At 56.5% G+C, this 24,513-nt stretch overlaps 1 protein-coding gene across 3 annotated transcripts; it reads left to right on the top strand.

Moving 5' to 3' along the window:
• Positions 1 to 2,589: 2,589 nt before the first annotated feature.
• Positions 2,590 to 24,433, top strand: RORC (RAR related orphan receptor C). 3 transcript variants are annotated; one of them, XM_038562271.1, is made up of 11 exons: positions 2,590 to 2,699; positions 4,735 to 4,764; positions 15,554 to 15,639; positions 15,957 to 16,098; positions 17,258 to 17,770; positions 17,976 to 18,097; positions 19,018 to 19,150; positions 19,294 to 19,401; positions 19,565 to 19,675; positions 20,951 to 21,060; positions 22,950 to 24,433. In XM_038562271.1, the coding sequence occupies exons 1-11, from the start codon at positions 2,660 to 2,662 to the stop codon at positions 23,109 to 23,111; spliced, it is 1,557 nt and encodes a 518-aa protein (XP_038418199.1). In that variant the 5' UTR covers positions 2,590 to 2,659; the 3' UTR covers positions 23,112 to 24,433. The 3 variants fall into 3 exon arrangements, with proteins under 3 accessions (XP_038418199.1, XP_038418200.1, XP_038418201.1); XM_038562272.1 differs by lacking the exon at positions 19,294 to 19,401; XM_038562273.1 differs by lacking the exons at positions 2,590 to 2,699; positions 4,735 to 4,764 and adding an exon at positions 10,950 to 10,987.
• The last annotated feature ends 80 nt before the right edge of the window (positions 24,434 to 24,513 follow it).

Genomic DNA, 24,513 nt, shown 5'->3' with positions numbered 1-24,513 from the left:
GGCCTTTGTGACAGGAAGGGGGAGGGGTAGAGGCTGGGAGAGCTACATATGTTACAGAGCCTCCCTTGTGTTAATGGTTGAGGGAGGAGGAGGTACAGCCCCGTCCCTGGGTCACTCCCGTGGCTCAGATCTCCTCAGGCATGGACCTCCTAGAAAGGACCCAAGAAAAGTTGTCCTAATCATTGCATCAGGCTTCCTAGAGGGGGTGGCCCTTGAAGGATGGGGCTGGGGCAGTATGTGGCATGCAGCTGCCCAAGCCCCACATACTTTCCACCTTCACACCACCAGGCCCTCCCTGGAAGTGCAGGCTTACACCGAGCTTTAAGTGGTTTCTGTGGTTTAAGGGGTGGGGAGGAAGGGAAAACAAGTTGGTGACTGCTCCCCAGTTCCAAGCCACCACTACCACCCTCTCTCCCTCCAGGCTGCTTGCCCCTGCATAGAGATTCCCCAGTCTGATAAGGGAACTTGGGCACATGGGGGGTGAAATGATTGTCTGATTCCTCTTCCTTGCCTAAGAATAGTAAGAATGAACTTGAGGAGGAAAAAAATCACTGCCCCACTTTGAAAGGACTGATTCTTCCAGAAAAGGGGCCGTGATTGGAGCAGGAGCGAGGAAGATTAGGTATGAGGGGGGGACTTCCCAAAAGGATGACCATGGCACCTTCTGGCCCTAGGGAGAAAGAATCCCAGACACCCATGCTTGGGATGGGGAAGGGGTAGAGACCCAAGAATGTCCAGGAGGCATGTGATTTGGTGAGGCCCAGAGGCCAGGGCCCTGTCTTCCAAAGCCCCTGTCACTTCCTCCTTGCCCTGCACAGTGGCACAATGACTTGGCTGGGAGAGGCGGCCCTACCTGTGGTGTCTGGTGGGGGGGGCGGGGGGTGGCAGGACTGGCTGGCGCGGTGCGCCTACACTCCGTGCCCACCACTAGGAGGTCAGAAAGGGCCCTGAGAGACCCGGAGTCACAGAGAAAGATAGGCTGGAAGAGGAGAAAAGACAGAGAGGCACAGCAAGCAGAACCATGGACAGGGAGGGGCTGGCTGGGAGAGACACAGAGAGAGGATCCCAAGCGGAAGCAAAGCCAACCATCAGGCTGGGAAGGGTAGAGCAGTACAGCATGACCCCAGTGCCCCACCCCCCAGCCCTGTCCCCCGCCTCCCCTGGCGCCCCTGTCCCTCTGCCTCTGGCTGGCCCTCCTTGTCTGCCAGAGGGTACTAGGTGGGGCAGTGCTTCAGAGAGCATGGCCTGCCCAAGGGGTAGAGCCCCAGAACAGACCAGCATCCTGTTCTGTGCTGAGAAGTGTACCGAGATGCATGGGGATAATGAGAGGCACAGATATACACTGTCAGACTCTTGGCACAAGGAGGTCCCCAAAAGTGTCCACGCCACTCTTCCTCACTCCCTATCTCCTGGCCTACCATCCCATGAGTTGGGAAGTCCTTCTCTACTTCTAATCTTCGTCCCTCAAGCTGCAGCCATTGGGAGACGTGGGGAACCACCCTGGAGCGGAGGTGCTTATGGTAGCAGCCTGTGAAGCTCCAGGGTGGGGCAGGAGTGGAGGATGGTGAGGGGGAGGGCAGGAGAAGGCCGGGACAGCTGCCTGCCCTCTCCACGCCAGGTGCCACGTGCTGTGGTGTGGCTGGCTCCTGCTCTGCTGTTTACCAGCTGGGAGCGAGAGCAGGAGGTGGTGCCAGGGAGCCGCCCCACTGCATCTTGGCCCCTGGCCAGCCAGCCTGTTGGGTAACTAGGAGAGCCAGGCCCAGCTAATCAAACTCTGGACCAACGCTGTGCAGGAGAGAAGTGGCCTCCAGGACCCACACCAGCCCCATTCTGTCCTAAAGCCTTTGGCAGAGCCCTTCCTCAGTGCAGGCCCACCCAGTCCAGGGGCTCTACTTCCTCTCATGGTACAGAGCAGCAGCTCTCCAGGCCTCTCCCCTCCTCCGCACCCCCATGCTCCTCCAGCCTGCAATGTGCCCCCAACAGACCAAGAAAATGTGGAGGCATCAGGAAGCCAGGGAATTGTAGGGAAGGGCAGCGAGGTGCAAGGGCCAAGCAGGCAGAGGCCTCAAGAAGCTGAGGGACTGTGGGATGAGTCTGACCTCATCCCGGAGAAGCAGCACATGCCCCACACACATACTGCTGCCCCCCGGAGAAGCCATCCCCTCCCCATCTCCCCTGCTCTTGTCGCCTTTCTTGGTCAGGTAGAAAACACACCATTCCGAAGTCACAAATGCCTGGCTTCAAATCACAGTGCAGCCACTTACTGTCCTGGGGTAAGTCCTTAGGCGAGTCAGTAACAACTTTGAGCATCATGTAGCTTATGGGGAAATCTGGAATAATGGTGGATGTTGGGAGGACTGAAGAAAACCACAGCTTTACATAAAGTGCCTGGCAAAGGGCCCAGCACACAGTAGGTGATCGATAAATGCTCCTCCCCTTGCCTTCACTTCTGCTGTGTCTCCTCGAGGCTCTAAACTCTGTTCCTCCAGTCTCTCCCCTTGTCCCTTCCCGCTGCCAGGCCACTCTGCCAGCCACTCCTTTCCCCTGCCTGCTGACAGGCCAGGTGCTCCCTCCCTGCTCCCTCCTCCCTCCCCTGGGCCCTGCTCCCTGCCCTCCTGGGCAGCCAGGGCAGCAAGGACGGCACCCAGGGAGCTGCCCCATGGACAGGGCCCCACAGAGACAGCACCGAGCCTCGCAGGGTAAGAGGCCCAGGGCTCTGCAGGCAGGTGGCAAGAACTTGCCTGGAGGTTCAGAGGAGAGAGAGAGATTGAAAGAGTCTGGTCAAAAAAGCAAGGAGGAGAAGGAGGAGGAGGACGATGACAACGAGACAAAGAAGGAGGAGAGAGATGGGTTGGCAGGGGATATAGGCCAGTCTTGATGGAAACAAGGAGAAGCAGGAGGAGGGGCTCAGGCAGCAGCAGAGGAGGAGATGGTGGGAAGTGTGGGGGAGAAGCAGGAAACACGTGGAGGGGAAAGACAGGGAGCAGTGGAGAGGGAAGAGACAGGTGTGGGGCGGTAGGGGGTGTGTGAAGAGCAGAGCGAGGAAGGTCAGAGTGGGGCAGGCCCTCCGCAGCGTGAGTGCCCCCTGAGAGGAGGTGGTGACCCTCCTTGGGTCAGTGGGCCGAGGGCAGCAGGGGCTGGAAGGCCGGCCTCTCCACCTTCTGCTCCTTCACTGGGGGAGGAACCTGGCCTGTCTTGAGGGGTGACAAGCAAGAGGGTTGGGGGAGGAAGGAACCACACCCTGTCAGCTGCCCATGCCCACTGGCCCAGGAGCATGGGGTTTCATTTCTGCAGAGAATGCGGGGCACCAGCCTGGGGACAGTGAGGGGCAAGGGGCCAGGTAGTCCTCAGGCCTCCCGTGGTCTAACAGAGACCCTCACAGGAGCAGGATCCACAGCCACATGCTTGGTCTGCCATGAGCACCAAGGAGAGTGAGTGCCGGCAGCTCGGCCACCTGGTGGAGGAGGACATCCACTGCCCGGCAGGCAGCTGCCCAGGGAGCACCCTACCCCAGGACTGCTCTGAGGGGCAAGGCTGGAGGCCAGAGAGAGGGTGCCACGTCAGGGAGGAAGCTGGGTGGGGCTGGTCAGGATCAGGGGGAGTGGGAGGGGCGGATGGAGCCACTCCTTCTCCAGGCAGGGATCGGCAGGGATCATCGCAGATTCAGAGGTTAGGGAGACTACAGGGGGCACAAGGCAGGCCTGCAGGCTTTGCTGGGACAAAAGGCTGGCCTCGTGCTCTATGAGGTGCTGCTGCGTGGTTGTAGGAAACGGACCAAGGTCTAGCAGGGGAAGCCTCTTCCCAGGGGCTCCCTTGGTAGGTGTTCAATAAATGCTATAAATGAATGACCACCCACCTTACCCGCCTGCCACCGCCACTGCCGTGGCATCTTAGCTGAGGCTTTTCCCTCAGCAAGTGCCCCTCGGACGTATGTGCATCCCTGCCCACCCCACATCAACCCCCCGGGGCCCTCTACTGCCCACTCTCTACCTGGGCCGCAGGAAGGGGTTCCCTCCCGGCAGGCTGGTGAGCCAGGGGAGCAGCGGGAAGGCAGAGTGGGGTCTATGCTCACAGCTCTCCCTCCTCTGCCTCCAGGCAGCCTCACCCCCTTACTCTCAGCCTGCACACCTCTGGCAGTCCCAGGTGCTTTGGGGCACTAATAAGCAAACAAGAGACTTAAGTCCCACAAGGATGTAACTGGCGCAGAATATTTGTGGTGCATCTCTAACGGGCCAGCCGCTATGGATGGCTCTGGGGGTCACACAATCAATAGGGCAGGCGGCTTCCCAGCTAGCGGGAGAGCCCCACGTTGTGAATCATGACACAATGACAGCAGTTACGGGACAACATGGCTCTAGTGTCGGGAAAGCAAACACCCGGTGCTGAGTGTCAGCACGAGGCCGAGGGGGGTGGGGGGGACATGCAGCTTCTGCAGTCGGAAGCTCGAGGGACAAGGGCAAGTTGGCTTTACCCTGAGCAGGGTGTCAGGAAAGGGCATTCGGGGAAGGACGAGCTTGGGGACTGCCGGAGGTAGTGCGAAGCCTAGTGCTTCTGAGGACCCGCAGGGCAGAGAATGAAGACAGGGCTGCTGTGGCAGATGGTCTCGCCTTCTGCTCAGACACCAGGTTCTGGAGGAAGGAGTAGGGTAGGATAGGGCCTATGACAGGGTGGAGGGTGTCTCCCAGGGCCCACCATCTTCAATTTTTGGCCCCAACCGCTCTCTTCTCTTTCCAGAGCTGCTGGCTGCCAAGAAGACCCACACCTGTGAGTAGAAGATTGGGGCAGCACCTGGTGCTGGGTGTGGAGAGACAGCTTAGAAGTCAGAGGGGCTCCAGGGGGCATGTGCAGAGGTGGCACTGAGGGAAGCAAGGAAGATGGGGAGCCCAGAGGAGAAGGGATGAAGAAACCTCAAGATCAGGGCTATGGGAGAGGAGGAGGAAGCCTGCCTGCAGAGAGGGAGCACCACAGACACCAGGAGAGGAGAATTAGGAAAGGGATGGGCGGGAGAAAGAGAGGAGGGTGCTGGACGGAGGCACAGGAGCTGGCAGCAGGGAGGAGGGAGACAGGGGCAGCCTCAGGGACTGAGAGAGCCTGCACCACTAGGCTTTGTGGCAGCTGAGCCACGTTTGGTGTTCGTCTTGGTGGTTAACACATCCTGAAGTGTGAACAAGCCAAGCTGTGCAGAGCTGGAGAGCAGGAAAGCTTTCACCTCTGTAGGAAACATGACACACAGGAACACTCCAAGCCCTGAAAGACTGAGGCTACAGCATGTGGGAAGGAGGCTAGAGCTCAGGAAGGACTTCCCAACAGATACTGGCAAATATGCATCCTCTCTGTGGACCTCTCAGCACATCAGATCTACCCACCCCCCCTGGTTTGTGGGAGAAGCTACTCTCCCAGAAAATGCAGCCACTCCACCTCAGTCCCAAAGCTTCTATCACATCAGGGCCATGCATGCCCTTAGCGGCCTGAGGGTGCTCTGGGGGAAGGCCTCCAGACGCATATGTCCCTGAATCAGTGAGGACCACTCTGGGGCAAGAGAGACCACCTGCATTTCTCCATGGCCTTCCCTTGGGTTACCTCCCAGTTCCTTCTGAGAGCTCGCTGACCCTGCTCTGGCTTCCAAGATTGCTTAGAGCCTCCCTGTTCTAAGCGGAGAAATCTCGGAGGCAACAGCATCCCCTGGTCCCTAGGCCGGGCAGACAGGAGCTGGGGGGCCATCCAGGATGCTTCATCCTCCTGGCTGGAAGGTTGCTTTGCTCAGCATAATCCTGATCAGTGCCTCGCCTGCCCCTAGCCACAGGGCCCCACGGAAATGCTGAGCAGGGCCCTGTGAGGAAAGCAGGTCAAGGAGTGACGTGCTTGTGCTCGTGAGCTGGGGGATGGGAGCCAGGGACCATATGTGGGTGGGGGGGAGAAGGGGGAAACCATGGCCAAGGCTACACCCCTTTCCCCCTTCCCAGCCCACCGGTCCCATGCAACCATGCCCCACCTCATCCCAGGATGTTCTGTGAGGAACCGGGGTGACAGCCCCTCCCCAGTCCACTGCCAGGTCCTGCGCGCCAGAGGCAGGCCAGTGGGAAAGGCCTGTAGCAGACCAAGGAGCTGCTCAAGGCCTGGCAAGATCAGAGACCTCTTAGGAAGTTTGGTGCAGAGAATCTGGAAGGGACTAACTCCCCCAGGCTGGGAGGCTCAGAAAAAGAGGTTCCAAATTGAGACAACCCCAAGAAGGGAGGAACTCAGGAGGGACCCCCAGACCAAGAGAGAGCCTAGCTACTGGAGGGCCCCGAAGAGGGGAACCCTCTTCTGAGGGAGACTGGGGGAGCCCATGGAGCAGATAAGAGGCTGAGACAGCCCCTCAGAAGGACCCCCAGGCCAAGAAACTGTAGACTCACATGCCAGAAGACCTCCCAAGCTAAGACACCGTCAAGAGCAGATGTGAACCAGAGAAACCCTCCCCTTCCTTAGGTGGGATTTGGGGCCAGACTGCCTGAATTCAAATCCTAAACCCACCACACACAGCTATATGTGACCTTGGGCAAGTAATTTAACCTCTCTTCATCTTTGAAATGGGAATAATGGTACCTACCCCATAAAGTATTTTGTGAGTATTAGATAATCCACATAAAACCATAAGAAGTGTTTCTGGCACAAAGTAAACATTATTATTATCACCACCACCACCACCATCATCATCATTGTCATTATCATCATCATCTGCATTCTGATTTCAGTAGTTTTGCTCTTGAGGAAATGTCTGACGGACTAACCCTTCTTGCAGTCAGCGGGTATTTGTCTGATGATTATTCCTGCTGCTATTATCATTTGTTCCCTGGCCTGAGGCATACACCACGTCTGTAGGGAGGGCAGAAGCACGGTGGGCAGCCTCCCAGACTACACCCCACTGGGCAGCTGTTGGCAGTCCACAGGGTCTCAGGTGGCACAGCCACTGCCCCCAGGGCAGACATCCTGTGACTTACCTCCAGAAACATCCCTGTCCCTGCAGTCAGTCACCTGGCAGAGGGTCAGGTTCAGGTCCTCGGTGGGAGGGGGAGTGGGAACATGGCCAGGCTCCTGTGAGCTCCACTCTGGTTCCCCAGCCAGAACTACCTCTGGCGGGTGGAAACAGCTCTTACCACGCGTGGCTGTCGCATGTGGTTTTGGAAGTTTCCAACGCCCCCCTGCAATGGCTGCCCCGCCCCTCACACCCTGCCCCAGGCCCAGATTGGCCACGTGGGGAGCCTGTCATCCTACTTGCTGCACCCCAGAGGGGGTGGGGATGCAGTGGGGGGGTTGTCACTCGGCCACCTGTGTGGTGTGGCTTAAACCCCCCCCACCCCAGCCCAGAAGAACTGGAGAGAGCTGGGTGCAGAGCTGCGGGCTGGAGCTCCACAGAAAGGGCCTCACCCCCAACCCAGCTGCCATCTGTGCCCCCGCCCCGGACCACCCCCGGCTGAGGACAGAGAGCTGGGGCTGTGAAGCCTGAGGCCCAGTCATGAGAAGTAAGTGAATGGGCCACCTGGGAACCGGGAAGCCTGGATGGGACGCCAGTGTCAGGCCTGGGCCTCTGGAACTGAACAGTGTGAGCAAAGCTGAGTGCTCTTTCCTCCTGGCAGGGTGTGTCCCGGTCCAGGCCAAGGTCTGTTGGGATGGGTGCAGTCGCTGGAGGCTTGCTCCCTAGGCAGTTTTCTCAGAGCAGGGGGAGATGAGGGCTGTGGAAGATGCCTCTGTCAGGAGTGCTGGAGAGGAGCTGCAGGAGTAGCCGAGGTGCTCTGCCTTTCGCCTAACAAGACTGAGCCCCAATGCGACCAGCGCTTCACCCCAGGTCACACAGCCGCAGCAGAGGGAGGCTGGTAACTGACAGGCACCGTCCCGACTCCCCCTGCAGCGTCCCACCCACCCGCAGTGCCTCCAGCCTGTCCCAAAGTGGGTGAGAGAGGAGCCAGAGGGGTCACTGTACCCCGAAGCTACAGGACAGGGAGGGGAAAGCCAGATTGTCAGGTGGAGAGGGTTAGAAGTCCCAGTGTGTCTGTGTGTCTGTGTGTGTCCCCAGGTTCAGTCACCCACTCAATGAGATGGATATGGCAGGGGAGACGGGAGCAGAAAGCCTTTGGCTTCAGCCCCTTCCTGGCGTGGAGCTGTGGGCCAACAGCTAGTGGGTAGATGTCTGGGGCCCCCATGCCTCTAGCAGAGCAAGGCTGGGTAAATCAGACAATCCTTGTGTGCATGTAAGGAAAGCTAGAGAAGCTCTCGGAGCAGAGAGCAAATGAGGAATAGGAAGCCCACGTCCCTGTGGCCTGAGGCCTGAGGCAGCCCCAGCCTCAACCTGGGGTCTTCCCACAAACCACAGGAGGGAGGCCATATTGGGTCCTGGAAAGACCCATAGGCCGAGAGTCTAGAGACCAGGTTCTGGTGCCAACTCTGCTACTGACTGGCCACGTAGCCTTAGGCAAGTCACTGGGCCCTGGTCTCCTCATCAGCGAACAAGAGAGCTGAACTTAAAAACAAAACCAGCTTTGGAGAGGCTCCCAGTTCTGAGGACCCAAGACCAAGGTGAGAGCTCTGGTCCCCGAGGTGAGCTTCCCAAAGCTAGTGAAGGTGTTTCAACTCTCCCAGGACAGTTGGAGAAGAGGCCATAGAAAAGAGCGAGCTTGGGACAGAGATCCCAGAGCAGGTATATGGGCTGCGGTGGGTCAGGAGGGGTAAAGAGAAGAGCCAAAGACTTCCACAGGAAGAGAGGCCTTTTGGAGCTTCCGTTTCCTTCCAGCTTCAAATGTTAAAAGACCAATCTCCCCAGAAATGCTCCCCAGTCAGCAAATCCACCCTGGCAAGCAAGGATTGAGCATGCTTCGGAGGTTGGCAGGAGAGCAGGAGCCCCTCCTGAATGAGGAAGCCACTAGGCAGCTCTATATGATATCCCTCCAACAGCTCCATCCAGGCTGGTAGTAGGAGAGAGGGCCCTTCTATGTGGGGGTAGACGCCCCTGGTCCTTCTCGCTTAGACATCTCTCAGTATCTCACAGTCCCAGCTTACCTGGCTCCCTCCCCCCCAACACATACCTAGTGAGTCCTAGCCACCTCCACGCCCTCTGACCATAGCCAGGGAGAGCCCGTACACCAGGGGCTGGGGACTGTGACACCCCAGAGACCAAGGGGCAGACACACAAGGAGCAGAAACAGACCAGGAAATAAAGAGGTGTAGAGGTCAAACCCAAAGGACAGATTTATGAAATACTTGGGGAAAGAATGATGTCCTGATGGGCTATAAATGGAGAAATACCAGGAAATACCACCCAAACATGATGAAGCCCGAGACAGAGCCGGAGCACCGAAGATAGAGAGGCATAGAGACACAGAGGTTTTGGAGGGAGGGGGCTAGGCAGTAGAGGGGAGGGGGGCGCCGCGTACTGAGTACTGATCGAGGCTAGGAAGTCAGAGAGTGGGAGTTCATGGGGGTTCTGAAAGGATGGCACAGCTCCCTGCCATGGTGACCTGCTGCTAAGTAAAGAGGAAATGTCCATTAGCCAAACAGACTCCCAGCCAGCCAGAGAGACGGCGGCCCTAGTCATCTCTCTCTAAGGACACGGCCAGTGTGTGGAGCCAAGAGGTGTGAGGCTCCAGCTCTGGGTATGGATGGTGAGGTAGGGGGAAGAGGGGGAGGCGGGCAGGTGTGAGGTCCCATGCCTGTCTTTGCTGTGCCCTGGTCTTTCCAAGGCTGCTCATGATAATGAGAAGTGGTGGGCCAGGAAGCAGTCCGGGCCCCCCGGGTGCCACAGCTCTCATCCTGAGAGCCCAGGGCCACCTGAAGCCTTTACAAAGGACCCCCTACTTCCTCGCACCACCCTGAAACCTATGCCTTTTCCCCTCCTCCCATTCCTAACAGGAACCACCCCCCCTCCACCTCCCAGCCTAAGGTACTAGAAGCTGGAGCATCCCAGCCTGTCCCAGCACAGGGAAGCCTGGGCGTTGGGTTCCACCCTCCCAGGGGCTCCCTCCCCTCCCCTGCCTCTGCCCCTGACTCAAACAGGGAACAGGGACTTTCCCACGCTGAGAGCCCTGTAAGGAAGGCAGCCCTGGGGTCTCCTCTTATCCTCCCTGGCTAGTCCTTTCTGAGATCTAATCTCTACTCCTGTGCCTGCAGTGCTGTCCTGGGACTCTGGGCTCAGAACAGATGGGCATGTCTATTTGAGGGGAGGGACAGTTACAGGGCAGGGCCTCAGACCCAGAGCCAGTGTCCCTGGGTTCTGCATCTCCCAGGATGGCAGACCCTTCTGGAAAAGGAGACCCAACCCTGGAGGCAGGGAAGCCACTGACTGTGACTTGGGGCTCCCACTCCTCAGAGCTTCCTCCTGGTGATTCATCCCCTCCCCACCATTCACCGGTTGTTTTCACTCAATTCTTTTGTTTCCCCTCCTTTCTCCCGTCCCAGACTGCGGGGGTGGCGGGGGCACCAGGAGGGGTTTCAGGTGGCTGGCTGTCTTTGGTGGCTTTTCAGAACCCCAGACTCTCCCTCGCCCACCTGAGTCTTAGCGTCAATACTTTCTCAGCCCTAGGATCTGGGTGTATCAGCAAAACATGCTTGCCCTGACTTGGGAGGAGTGTTCACCAGGTAGAGAACTGCTCCTCTCCTGGCACTCCACCCCCTGCCCTCCCCCTCCTGCTCCCCTGGGCTGCCACCCACCGCGTGGTTTCCAGCTTTGCAGAAGCTGCGGGAAGGAGAGCTGAGAAAGGAGGGAGGCTGTTGACAGGCTGGGGTACACAGGGGACCCCTGGCCAGAGTTGTGGTCTCTGTGCAGGTGGGGGTGGGGGGAGCCGAGCTAAGAAAAGAGATGCATCCCTCTTTCCCATTCACCCATTCATTTCTGCAGAGGCCTACTAAGATGTGTGAAAGCCAGTCCACACTCCCAAAGGAGCTCAGTTGGGTGAGGAGGGCTGTTCCACCTTGGCCTTGGAAGCCTGCCCCAAGACCTGAGTAGAGGCAGGAGGAGGTGGGCACCACAGAAGAAGACCCGGGACAGAGGGAACCATGTGTCTGTGGGTCTTTACACTGGATATGAGTCCTGGCTTTAGTTCCATGGTGGTGGTGGTGGTGGGGGGGGTGTCTTCTCTGAATTCTGTTCCCACCCCACCTCCACACTTCACACTTTCCCCTTGCAGCCAGTAACCTTGGCCCCATCCCATTTCCTTGATGCACTTGGGCATCTCATCCTTACAGGGTATATAGCTTACTAGTTGGAGAACTGGGCTCTCGAGTTACAGAGACCTGGGTTCAAATGCCAGATATGCGGCTTTGGACTGTGTAACCTTAGCCGAGCGCCTTGCTCCCTCCTGGACTACTTTCTCATCTGTAAAATGGGCACAATGCAAGTAATACCTACTTCTCAGGGTTGTCGTAATCATTCATGAAACATGTATCCAAAGCCTGGCACAGAGTAAGAATTCAGCCAAGGCTTACGTCTGTTATTACTATCCCCCCTTATTCACTGACCATGGGAGAAAAGGAGAGAGAACAAGAGAAGGCAGGCTCAGCTGGAGGCTGACAAAGCACCAGGAGGAGATAAGGACCCTCTGGCTCCTCTGACTCCATCCACTCTCCAGCAGGGCTAGGGAAGTTTCTGGGGTTGCAGAGGAGAGACCCCCCTGGGCTAGAGCCCCTCCTTTGCTCCTACCACTTCCTCTCTGAGGTATAGGGCACCTGGATGGGGCCCAGGGCTGGCTTCCTAAGGGGGCACAGGGCCAGGCTCTGGATGCATTCAGAGAGCGCTATCAATGAATCTCACAGCTGTGGGAAGGGCGAGGTTAGAGGGATTGGAGGGAGGGGAAGGCAGACCACCTCCTCTCTGCCTCTCCCGTATTTCCACACGGAGGAGATGCACATAACAAGCTCCCTGGGGATACTTCAAGTCGCTGAAGGATCCAGAAGAGGTTCGTTTTCTTTTCCCAGTACCGTATCAGAATGAAGCTTTAGAGGTCTCACAGGCTGAGGAGAAGACACAAGAATGGGCTGAGGAAAGGATGGCCAACCCCACCCCCGAGGAGCAGCGCCTGGCACAAAAATGTCACAAGGGACTAAACTCTTGCTCCTCAAAAATGTAGGCTGAGGACCAGCAAGCTTGGGCATCAACTGGAGCTCGTCCAAATGCAGGATCCGGGCCCTCAGACCTGAGGAGGGACCAGCTCACAAAATGTTCACAAGCCCCTTGGCTGATCTTGTTTGAAACGCAAAGTGCTAGAGCCGCGCAGTCATTAGATGCCTTGGGAGCTTTCAAAGCACAAAGGCACTCCTGTCTCCTGGGAGGATTTCCTTTGATGGGCCTGGAGAGAGCAGCAGCTAGGTACAAAGCCCTTCCTGAAGCAGCGGGGGCCGCAGGGGCTGGCCTAGAAGGGCCTGACCTTTGCTTGGTTGAGTTCCTGGCACTGTCAGGCCCTTAGATGGTAAGTTCCTGGCAGGCCAGGCTCCAGGGCAACAGTTTGAGTAATCCTGTGATTACTCAGCTCCCCCTCCCCAATCTGGGTTCCCATCACCTGCAGCTTCAGGCAGGAGCTTAGGGGTAGGTTGAAGGTGAGGGATCCGAGGTGTTTTTCAGCTCCTGCTCACCCCACTGCCACCTCTGCCAGCCCTTCCCGTTCTCTCCCCTCCCCGCCTCCACAGTCACACTCATGCGCACCGGTACTTTCTCTTTGAGGTTTCAGGCAGATGGCATTGAAAGGGGTACAGGTGGCAGGGGAAGGAGGTAGCAGTGGGAGCTGAGGGCCTGATGCTGCAGACAGGGCCAGGGGCAGGGCGTTGGCGCTGGGACATCACTGTGGGTTTTCCTGTGTTTCTGCACCTGTCTCTCCATCTTGGGGTCTAAGTCTCTGTTGTCTGCCAAACCTCTTGGTCTCTTTAGCTCGGAGGCTACAGTGTCTGGCACTCCTACCTCAGGACGTCTGACTCTGCGTTTCTGTCTCACTGTGTACCTCTGTCTTGGGACCATGGTTAGGAAACAGTGAAAGGTGGCTGGACTGGTGGCTGGGGTCCAAACGTCAGCGCCCCCCGCCCCCCAACAAGCGCAGGTATTTGTGAGGGGGGTCCAAGGCTGGCCACATCATCCCATGAGAAGAGCAAGGTCTCGGTTACAGCATTGTGAGGTTCCTCAGGCTGGGACCAGCAGTGGGTCAGGGAGACATGTGTCTGGGTCACCTGTGTGGTTGGCGCGCGCACACACACACACGCACACGGATGTGGCTCTGGGAGAAGGGAAGAGGCAGGGAGGCCTGTGGTTGACTGCTGGGCTGGAGTCCGAGTTCCCACTGTGGCTTGGCCTAATCTCCCCTCTGCTTACTTTTTTGGGTGACCCACGTTGGTTTCTCCCCTCTCTGGGCTGAGGGTTCCTGTGGAGAGAGGTTCGAGCTGTCGGAGGGGAAGGTGTGGAGACAAGCACAGACTGTACAGGGCACAAGTGCTTCTTTTGGGCCTCGGGTACCCACTGTGTGTCTTTACCTTCAGCTCTGCTCTATGGTAACAGGTGCACATAGAGTTTGCCTCTTAAACACAGTGCTTTCCACAGGTAATATTGTCACGCCTACCGTCCTACCTACAAACATCCCATGGACAAACAATGTTATTTTTTATTCTCATGTCACTGACAAGGGATCCTAGGCCTAGGGAATCTAAATGACTTGACATGCAGGCGCCTCCAAATTTTCTGCCTCGTTTCCAGCTACCAATCCCCTCTTGTTCTCTCTTCCCTTCCATGCATTCCAATCTGCTCATTTACTGGAAAGGATCTGAAAGGCTCACTTGCCATCTGTCCCCAATGATCACAGCCTCCTGGGTGGGTGCTGGGCAGGCAAGTGAGGGTTGGGACAGGGGAGAGAATGGACTCCTCATGGAAGAGATTCAGATACCCATGGACCCTGTCCCCCATAAGGAGGCAGCTGCTTACACTGGCTCAGCTAGAAGCCAGCTTGAGGGGACAATAGTTTCAAGAGGAGAGAAATGAAATTTCGGAGGGTGGTGGGCAAGCCACAGTCCCTCTCCCCACCTCTCATCAGAAGGCCCTCCAGATGACCACAGTCCAGGCCTGGGCCAGGCATGGGCCATGCACTTATGGGAACATAGGCCTGCCCTATAGGCCCTCAGGGTGGGACATGGATGGGGGCACGTCAGACCTAGTCAGGGCTATATTCCTAGACCACCTTTCTGGCCCACTCCACCCGAGCCTCCCCGCTCAAAGGAGAGACCACAGGGCCCCAATGGCAGAGAAGAGACCCCCTACCCCCCTTGGGATGGGTGAAGACCTCCAACACAGTGGGAATCCCCACTCCCCTTCAAAGTTGAGCTGGGAAGAGGCCAAATGCTGGTCCCTGAACCTCAGTAGAGAGCCATCGGCATTGACAGGGACAGGGAAAGTAGAGGAGAATCTGGAGCCCTGGGAGGCCACAGTGAGCTCAGTGGGCAGCAGGCATCCTACTGGCCAATGAGCAAACACAAACACACGAACAGCCGGGCGTGCCTGCTGGCTCAGGCAAATGTGCCCACTGACTCACAGTCACATGGCCTTCCATGTGTACGCATGCCTTAACATGCCCACTGATGTATGTACCCCCAAAGCTGTGTACACTGAACAGCATGATGGAAAGCAAGGGAGCTAGGGTGTAAACCCCTCTCTGGGGCAAACTAGCTGCATGAATCTGGACCAACAACCTTACCTCATCCGTCTATTCCTTCACTTGGAAAGGAAAAAAATTGAATGAGATGGTCTCTAATCTCAGCCAAAGCTAACATTCATGACTTGTGCATACGACCGGACCCAGAGGGCCTTGTACACACATGAACATACGCACTCTCATGTGTCGATGCACACAGAGCTGCCCACGCGCTGCGCCAGGGCCAGGGGCCTGGGCACCCTGGTTCAGTCTCTCCCTGGATCGCCAGCATCTGACAATCTGACAGACATGGCTTGTTGAGGGCTCTCCTGGGCTCCACCTTACTTCTCCTGCCCTCTCTGGGCCCCACCCTGTGGACCCGATCCCTGCCCAGCGGGTGCCTGAGGCTTCACAGGCCGGCTGAGGATGGCTGGCATCTCTAGGCAGTCCCCAGGTGCCTCCTGCCTTGGTGCACCACATCCCCCCACCCCCATGCCTCACCCACTGCCCTCAGGAGCAGAGCCTGGTGGGGGAGGGTGGCCTAGAGGAAGCCCCTTGGGCGGGAAGCAGGTGTTGTAAAGCAGCGAGAACTCCTGGCTCCTCAGGCAGAAGGGAGGCAACTGGAGGTTTTCAACTTAAAGGGCTGAGCAGGTGGTCTCTCTGCAGCCGCCTCATCTGCCCCTGCAGAGCTGACACAGCTCCTGGCTACCCTGTGAAACCCAAAAACAGCCTTCTTGGACCCCTGGCTGAGCAGCTTTCAGGCACTTCACTTCTTCCATTTTGCAACAGGGGAAGAACAAACCTGAGTCGGGGGGGGGGGGGGGAGCACCAAGTCCCACCGTGTCCCTGTGTCTACAGCCCAGGACATGGGGGCCGAGGCAGGTAAGGTTCCTGGGATGACTCCTGTTCTTTCTCTCTTCCAGCGCAAATCGAAGTGATTCCTTGCAAAATCTGTGGAGACAAGTCATCTGGCATCCACTACGGGGTGATCACCTGTGAGGGATGCAAGGTGAGCCTGTGCACAAGTGCACGCACAACCAGGTATCTTCCAACATGAGGAGAGGGGGCCCTGTGGCCTCTGCTCTGACTCCAGGGACAGTCTCCTGAGGCGGCTAGGGAGCAGCTTAAGAGTGCCCTACACAGGAGGGCCTGTCTTAACCTGGGGACATGATTGCCTGGCAAAATGTAATCGTGCTAAGAGAGGGGAGGAGAGAAAACTGGTTGTCGGACCTGGGGAAGCTAGGGCCAGAGCCTGGGCAGGGAGCCCTGGGGACGGAACTGGGCCTGGCCAGGACTGCAGCCCAGGTCTCTGCCTGCCTCCCCCAGGGTTTCTTCCGCCGGAGCCAGCAGTGTAACGTGGTCTACTCCTGCACCCGCCAGCAGAACTGCCCCATCGACCGCACCAGCCGAAACCGATGTCAACACTGCCGCCTGCAGAAATGCCTGGCACTGGGCATGTCCCGAGATGGTGAGGCCACGCAGGCAGCCCCTGGGGGGTCTCTCCGGAGTCTCCAGGGCAGACATCACCCTGTAGACACGTCCTTCTGTGGGGCACGGGCTGACCAAGCACCAGAGGTCTTTGTGGTCCCCCGCCCTCCTTTCCCCAACATCCCAGACTCCTCATCTTCTTCTTTCTGGGATGGATTCTCCTCACCCCCTTTGCCTGTGGCCCACACACCATCCAGCGGCCACATCCTGCCTCCTGCTCCATGGCTCCAATACCAGCTCCATCTTCCTGGTCTCCTATCCCCGTGCTACAACATGACACAGTGGCTAGGAACGGAGCCAGAATCAGCCCGAGAACCGCCTGGAAGGCATGAGGGTAGGGAGGGCGGCTGCTGTTCCTAGTGCCTCTCTCCTGGGTCCTCGCCCTCTGCCTCCACGAAGCCCCCCATCACGACCACAGAGGGAGCCCAGGGCGGGGCTGGGGGAGGCATGAGGTGATGAGGAGCCAGAAAGAGGCTGTCAGCACTTTTCAGCGCCCAAAATAACAAAGTGAAAGGAAACACGCAGGGGTGCAAAGGGGCAGGCGGGGCGAGGGGCTGTACCCCCACACCTGGGAGGGGTGGGGGGAGTGAAAAGGCAGGAAAGAAAGAGCAGAAGAGGATGTTCAGAAACAAGCCGCGGAGCCTGGGTTGGGCTGTGGTGAGTATCTAGGTCACCAGGGAGCCTGCAGGCCTGACCACAGGGAGACCTGTGTTCTCAGCTCTCCTCTTCCTCCGACCCTCCTAGATGGGCGAGGTGACCCCAATACAGCTCGAGCCCCCCCCCCCACTGACTCGACCACCCCCCAGCCCCAAAATCAGGAGGCCACAGTCCTCAGTCCAGACTTACTGCTTGAATTCTGCTCCTGGCAGAAGCTGGTTTCCAGCTGGGAGAGTTTGCTTGGGAGACCGAAATGCCTGGGCTGGACCAACCCTGCGGCAAACACCTGCAGGAGGTGGGAGGGGTGTCGAGCAAAAGTGGGGGTCCCTGAGGGAAGTTATTATGCCACACTGGAGAAGCTCTGCTCGGAACCAGCTATTCAGGGAACAGCAAATGAATTCTGTAATGATCAAAATGCCTGTCGATGCTGCCCTGTCCCCTGCGCTCCTGCCTTGAAAACTCCTGATCCCCACCTCTTTCAGCTGTCAAGTTCGGCCGCATGTCCAAGAAGCAGAGGGACAGCCTGCACGCCGAGGTGCAGAAACAGCTGCAGCGGCAGCAACAGCAGCAGCGAGGACAGGTGGCCAAGACCCCACCAGCGGGGGGCCAGGGAGCTGACCCCCTCGCCTGCCCCATAGGGCTCCCAGATGGGCAGCTGCCCCTGGGCTCATCACCTGACCTACCCGAGGCCGCGGCCTGCCCCCCTGGCCTCCTGAGAGCCCCAGGCTCCGGCTCCTCCTACCCCAGCAGCCTGGCCAAGGCTGGGCCCGACAGGGCCTCGTACCACCTGGAATACAGCCCCCAGCGGGGTAAGGCTGAGGCCAGCGGTGGCTTCTACGGCACAGGCAGCCAGCTGAGCCTGGAAAGATGCGCACTTCACTTTGAAGACGCCAGGCCTCCTGGACTGGAGGAGCCAGGACGGGGCCCAGACACCTACTGTAGCCCCAGTTCCCACAGCGCCTTGGAGGCATCCTATGCCTCCCTGATGGAGACTGGTGAGCAGCTGGGCAACAGGGAGGGTAGGGATGATGAGGGGGGCCCCAGTCAGCATCCTGTGTACACTAAACATGAGGCTAAGGGTGCTGAGGGGCCAAGGAGGGGAGGCAGAGCGAGGGGAGGCCAGGCTGAGGAGGGCCCTCAGCATGCATAGGGTAGCAGCTGGCTGAGATGGAGCCCATGCCCTTCCTCCTCTGGCCCCAGAGCACCTGGTACAGAATGTTTGTAAGTCCTACCGAGAGACGTGTCAGTTGCGGCTGGAGGACCTGCTACGGCAGCGCCCTAACATCTTCTCCCGGGAGGAGGTGGCCAGCTACCAGAGGAAGGTGAGGCCAGGAGACCATGTGGGAAGGGCGCAGGGGAGTGCAGAGGTGGCTATCTGCATGTCCATCACAGATAGACACGAGTGTGTCCCCACTTTTAAATATAGGGTGTGTGTGTGTGTGTGTGTGTGTGTGTGTGTGTGCGTGTGTGTGTGTCTACACCCTAGCAGATGGGTGAGGGGTTGTCCTTGGCCCCTGCCTATTAACGTTTTGTCTGGCCTTCATCCTACCTCCTCCAGCACCCAGACCTTGGTGTGTGCAGCCCTTGGTATACTCCCCTTCCCTGTACCCTCTCAATGACAGCAGTAGTCAGAACGCTGATTACTGTTTGTCAAGCACCCCTTCTCTGCCGGGCACTGTGCTAAATGCATCACAGAGATCATCCTCTACCCTTCCAATGGCAACCTGTGAGGTTGGCATTTATTTCTGTTTTTAACAGACTGGGAAGCGGAGCTCAGAGAAGTTAACAGACTTACTCTAGGTCACAAAGTAGTGCAGCCACAGGCACGTTCAGATCCACAGGGCTCCAAGGTTTATGCTCTTTTTCATCATACTCTTAACAAGACCACCTGTTCTAAAAAACACCCACTTGGCACGGAATTTTTGTCACTCTACGTTATTAAGACCTTTAGGTAGGTCTTTTCGGGGAGAGGGGTCAGTATGTCCTTCTCACTTCAACAGAATGCAAGCTCTTTGAGGCAAAGCTGCATCTCAGATGTTTTTTTATTTCACCATGACGGCTGAGTGCCCACGGCTGGTGGGTGCTCGGTGAGTGCGACCCACGTGTACATCTGTGCTAGGACAGGCTAAATAGCCAGAGAGGAGAGTGTGAGAGCTTCTGAACCTCAGCCTGGGCTCCCAGGGGCCTTGGGAGGGTGGCAGGGTCATAAATGGGGCAACCGCAGGACCCTCCTCCTTTGCAGTCCATGTGGGAGATGTGGGAACGCTGTGCCCACCGCCTCACCGAGGCCATTCAGTACGTGGTGGAGTTCGCGAAGAGGCTCTCAGGCTTTATGGAGCTCTGCCAGAATGACCAGATTGTGCTTCTCAAAGCAGGTGCCCAGGGAGAGTGGGCTGGCCTGAAGGGGGGGCAGAGCATGGGGGGTGCTGAGCGGATGGAGGTGGCTTAAAGCAGGATATGGAGGGGCAGAGCTTCCTGGCTTCATGACACCGGCCTGCATGTCCCCCTCTCTCCCCAGGAGCAATGGAAGTGGTTCTGGTCCGGATGTGCCGGGCTTACAATGCTGACAACCACACAGTCTTTTTCGAAGGCAAATACGGTGGCATGGAGCTGTTCCGAGCCTTGGGTGAGGGGCAGAGGGAATGAGAGGCGGGAGCTGGATGGCAAGCCCATCTAAAGCTTCAAGACCAGGCACCCTCTTTTCAGGGCAGATCCGCCCTGTACTCCGGACACCTAGAGGGCGAGTGGCCTCACCCACCTTGCTCATGCTTTAGTTTTCTCTCCCTCAGGCTGCAGCGAGCTCATCAGCTCCATCTTTGACTTCTCCCGCTCCCTGAGTTCCTTGCGCTTTTCTGAGGATGAGATTGCTCTCTACACGGCCCTGGTCCTCATCAACGCCAGTGAGTGTCGTTGGGCTCGCCTAAGGGACAGTCAGGCGGCAGGGGAGCCATGGAAATGGGTCTGGACCTTCAAGTGTGGTTAAATCTGGGAAATTGCTTTAAAGAGCAGAAAGAAGATTCAGAGGAGCCTGAGAGGGGGAAACACCCTCCAAGGTGGAGTTGGAGAGAGGGGAGGCGGGGAGCCGTGAGGATGAGAGGAAGTGGGCCACCTCCCAGAGACAAGTTAGTTTTGCTCATGAGCTCATGTCAGCGAGTCCAATGTGGCCACACACTGGAATCACCTGGGGAGTTTTAAAAAGTGATTCTTGGGCAGCCCCGGTGGCTCAGCGGTTTAGCGCCACCTTCAGCCCCGGACGTGATTCTGGAGACCCGGGATCGAGTCCCATGTAGGGCTCCCTGCATGGAGCCTGCTTCTCCCTCTGCCTGTGTCTCTGCCTCTCTCTCTGTGTGTCTCTATGAATGAATAAATAAAATCTTTTAAAAAAATAAAAAGTGATTCTTCCCCAGACTCCACTCCCAGAGACTCTGAGGTCATTGATCTGGGGTACAGCCAGAGCACCAGGATTTTTAACAGCTTCTCCAGGTGATTGTCATGTGCCACCAGGCTCGAGAATCGCGGCTCTGTGTGAGCTGATTTTGAGACTGTGCACCATAATGGCAGGACTCTGGATCCGCACTCCGCTGGAATGGAGTGGGCTGGGCAGAGCCAGGGAAGGCTATATATTCAGAGACCCTGGAGAAGTGCTACTAACCTGAATTTACAGATCGAGATAATCTGTTGTCTGGCTCTGCCAACGAGCAGAGACCTAAACTAGAAATAAAGACGTAAAAGATGACTTCTGGCTATTTTATGGAGTCAGGGCCAAAGGTGGTTTGTCTTTTGAAGTTAGCCACAGACTGCTGCAGAGGCCCGGGTGCTGGCCTAGGAGACTTCACCAAGGCCTTCTGCTCTCTGGGCTCATCCTTGGCTAGGGGATGGAATCCCTCTCATTTTTCCCCCACAATGGAATTCTAGCATTGAATGGACTATGTGAGGTATCAGGGTACCAGGGAGAAGGCCACTTGGAGTCAGTCTCTCCCCAGTTTTCCTTATAGACAGCTAGCCAAGCCCCAGGCCCCAGAGCTTTTCATGCTCAAACCAGGACGCACACGCACTCAGCCTAGAAGGCCGCAATCCAGCACAGATGCCCAACATGATACAGCCTTCCCCCTTCCAGGAGAAGTTAATGTCCATGTTCTTTCTTGTTCTTGTGATGGTCCCACGCCTTCCTCCAGACCGTCCGGGGCTCCAAGAGAAGAGGAAAGTAGAACAGCTACAGCACAACCTGGAGCAGGCTTTTCATCACCATCTCTACAGGACTCACCGCCAAGGCATCCTGGCAAAGGTAGGATGGCAGTCCCTGAGGGGGAAGAGGTCAAGCCCTTCACCCCAGCTGGGACACTGGGGCTCTGAGGGCACAGAGGAGGAAGTACTTGAGCCCCACATCGTGCTAGAGGGCTCGTGGCAGAATGGGGAGTAAGGGGATGGGCCGGGCCGTCACTTCCATGTGGAACTTCCAGATTGAAATTTAGGAGAATCTGGAATCGGGAGGAAGCCCCACCCGGAAGTAATCTGGCTTTAATAGAGCCAATGCTCACTCAGCATCTCTTTGTACAAGGCACCATGGAACAGAAAGATACAGGGAGGTGGTCCTTGCCCCCACCCAGGGTCATTAGTGTGGTACGAAGAAGAGGCCCATGTCCCAGTAACTCTAATACAGGGTGGTATACGGTATTAGATACGATAGTCATACCATTAACAAGGTGCTACCACAGACATGCTGTCATCCTCAGGGTAACTCGATCAATAGGACAGGTATTAAAATCTCTCTTTAGTGATGAAAAAATTTAAGTGACTTGTCCAAGTTTCCCTGATTGGTAAGTAATAGATGCAAGATTCAATGCCAGTGCTCTCCCACGGAATCCCTGCACTCCTGGTAGGTTACTTTGATAAGAGATATTGGGGAAATGTTAATGGCGGCACAGAACAAGGGATTAAAAATAATTCAGGGTAAAAGGAGAGGGTCATACACGCAATCCTAGGGAAGGCAGCATTTAAGGTAGGCCATGAACATGTCGGATTTTAACGGACATTCATGGGGGTGGGGCAGGCATTCCAGACTACGGGAACAATCAGCAAAAATAAGGAGGCAAAATAACACATATATGTGGAATAGCTTGTGGTACATTGTGACTAAAGCATAAGATTGGGAGCTGGCATTGATTGATGAGGGCAGGGAAGGAGTAGAAGACCAGCTTGAAATTAGGTCAGGTAGCAAATCAGAGAGGACATTCAGTGCCATCTTAAAGAGTGAAGGCTTTACTTCCAGGCAATGAAGAGCTCTGAAGGCTAGAGAAATGATGTCATCAGACCTATTATTTAGGCAATTTAATTTGGAACCAGTGTCAAGGAACCATTTATATAATCGTTCAAGCAATGGGCCCTTGCTATGTGCGGGGCACAGTGAGTGCTAGGTGCCGAGGATAGAGAAAGGACTTATACACACCCTATGTCCTAAAGAACTTCAAGTCCAGTTGGACAGGTTGGAAGGGCAGACTGGAGCCTGGGGAAACATCTGGAAAGCAGATCTGGTTGGCTCCACCTTCAGAATACAAACCCTCCACCGTCACCCCTCTCCTTTGCCAGCTACCAGTTCTCACGTGGCCTGTTAGAGAGGTCCCTGGTCGTCCCTCCTCCGTCCTGCAGCAGCCACACAGCCCAAGTCTCCGTCCTGCTGAGCGGCAACTCTAGGTGCTATTACACAGAGGGAAGGACCCTAATCCAGGGAGAGGTAGCTAGGGAAATATTCCCAGAGGAGGGACACTTGAAACTGAGGAAGAATTAGTCAGGCAAAGAAGAAATGGAAAGGCATTCCAGATGAGAAGGGCTTCCAGAGCACGAAGGCCAAGAGGCATGTGATAGAACACAACGGCCGCAGGGTCTCCGTATCATAAGGGCAGAAACTGTGATAGTATTTACCAGGGTTCATTTTAGGAGTAGCAGGGGTCCACTCAGAAAACATGCACCCCTCCCGCAGCAGCCCTCGCTTGCTTCCAGTTTCCTGAACACATTCCCCCAGCCCCCACCCGCCATGGGATCTAATCCAGCCACTCCTCCAGAGCCAAGTGCAGAGGGGAAAGCAGGAGGATTTCCCTACCCAGGAAGGAGAGGACATCGGTGCTCTGGGGAGAAGGCTGGAGTACTGACCCTCCTCCCCTGTTAACCCGTCTCCAGCTGCCGCCCAAGGGGAAGCTTCGGAGCCTGTGCAGCCAGCATGTGGAAAAGCTGCACACTTTCCAACATCTCCACCCCATCGTGGTCCAAGCCACTTTCCCTCCACTCTACAAGGAACTCTTCAGCACTGAAATCGAGTCACCTGAAGGGCTGTCCGAGTGACCTGAAGAACGGACTCCTTTCCCTCCCCTTGAGCCTACTGGCCCTCTTCCCTGGATCTCCTCCCACCTTCATATTTTTCTTACCTGTGCCCCGGGAGGGTGGTCTCCGCCTATTCTCTAGGGATGAGCAATTGCTGAGACTGGCTTTCTGCCCACAGGCGTGCCTGGCAGTGGGCCAAGAGCCAGAGGGTGGTGATGAAGGAACACCATCTCCAGCCTCAGCGTTGTTGCATCTGCTCTCCCATGACCCTTCACCCCCAGCTTCTGAGAGGCCTGGGGTGGCACATAAGGACCTCTAGGAGGACCATGGTGTCCTCAGGACACCAGGAGAATCCAGTCGACTCTGGGCTCAGAAGCTAAGAATAGGACTTTAAAATACCTCATTGCATTTCCCTGTGGGCTTTGGCTGGGGATATGTGTCAAGCTCAGAGACAGGCAGCTGGAGCCCAGAAGGACCTGTATATAACATGAATCCAGATCTTTAGATTTTCTGCCTTCCCCCTTCCTCTCAGCTCAGCAAGGAAGTGGTTGGGCGCCCTGCCCTTTTCCCGGGGTCTAAAAAAAAACTAGATATGTGGAGGATAAGGATGGGATGGGGGGATGGGGCTGGGATAATTTTTTTTTTTTTTTTTTTATGGAATTTGGGTATAGGGATAGAGTACAATGGAGGCCAAGAGCATCATAGATAGAATTAGAACTCAAGTCTCTTATGTGCACTTTAGAAATAGACTTTAGGGGTCAGCGCAAATCTGATGGGAGACACACATCCACATGCAGGTGAAACACAAACACTCACAAACTCAAACTGCAATTATGCGTCTCTGTAGACTCATTTAATCTGACACAATTTTTGTCTTCTTTGAGGTCACAGCTCAGAGGCACTTGTGGCCTCAGGGAAAAAGTCCCGTCCTGAGGGACCCCAGAACATTTTCATGGTACACCAACCTTAGACTGGGGGATGCCCAAACTCAATCCCAGCCCCAGCTGTCTTCTAGCACAAGGAACCCCAAAAGAAGAGACGGCTGCGCACTGGTCAGCCAGATGCCCCAGACAGACCCTTGGAAGAGTCCTCCTGTCATCATGGAGAAAGAAGCCAGACACAATTTCATCCCAACTCCCGCAGGGAGGAGACCAGGGAACAGGACACACACCTGTTTTTCTGGCTGGGATTGTGCCCCTGAACTTCTCTTGGCTTTACAAATCGCTGTGAGCCCTCCTCTGAGGGATAAACAGCAAGTGATGTGGGGGTGTTGTGTTCCTCTCAGGGGAGGGCTTTAGCTGGCTAAACATAAACCCCAACTTGGGCTATTCTTTATAAAATGATTTCAAAGGCCAGAGGTGTGTGTGGCAGGGGCAGGGGTGGGGTTCTTAAATCAGATTACAGACAAAGAGCTCTCCTGTCT

The sequence above is a fragment of the Canis lupus genome, chromosome 17 (genome assembly GCF_011100685.1).
Source record: "Canis lupus familiaris isolate Mischka breed German Shepherd chromosome 17, alternate assembly UU_Cfam_GSD_1.0, whole genome shotgun sequence".
NCBI classification, from domain to species: domain Eukaryota; kingdom Metazoa; phylum Chordata; class Mammalia; order Carnivora; family Canidae; genus Canis; species Canis lupus.
The sequence above is the reverse complement of the archived record's forward strand: the minus strand, read 5'-3'. Positions and strand labels throughout refer to the sequence as shown.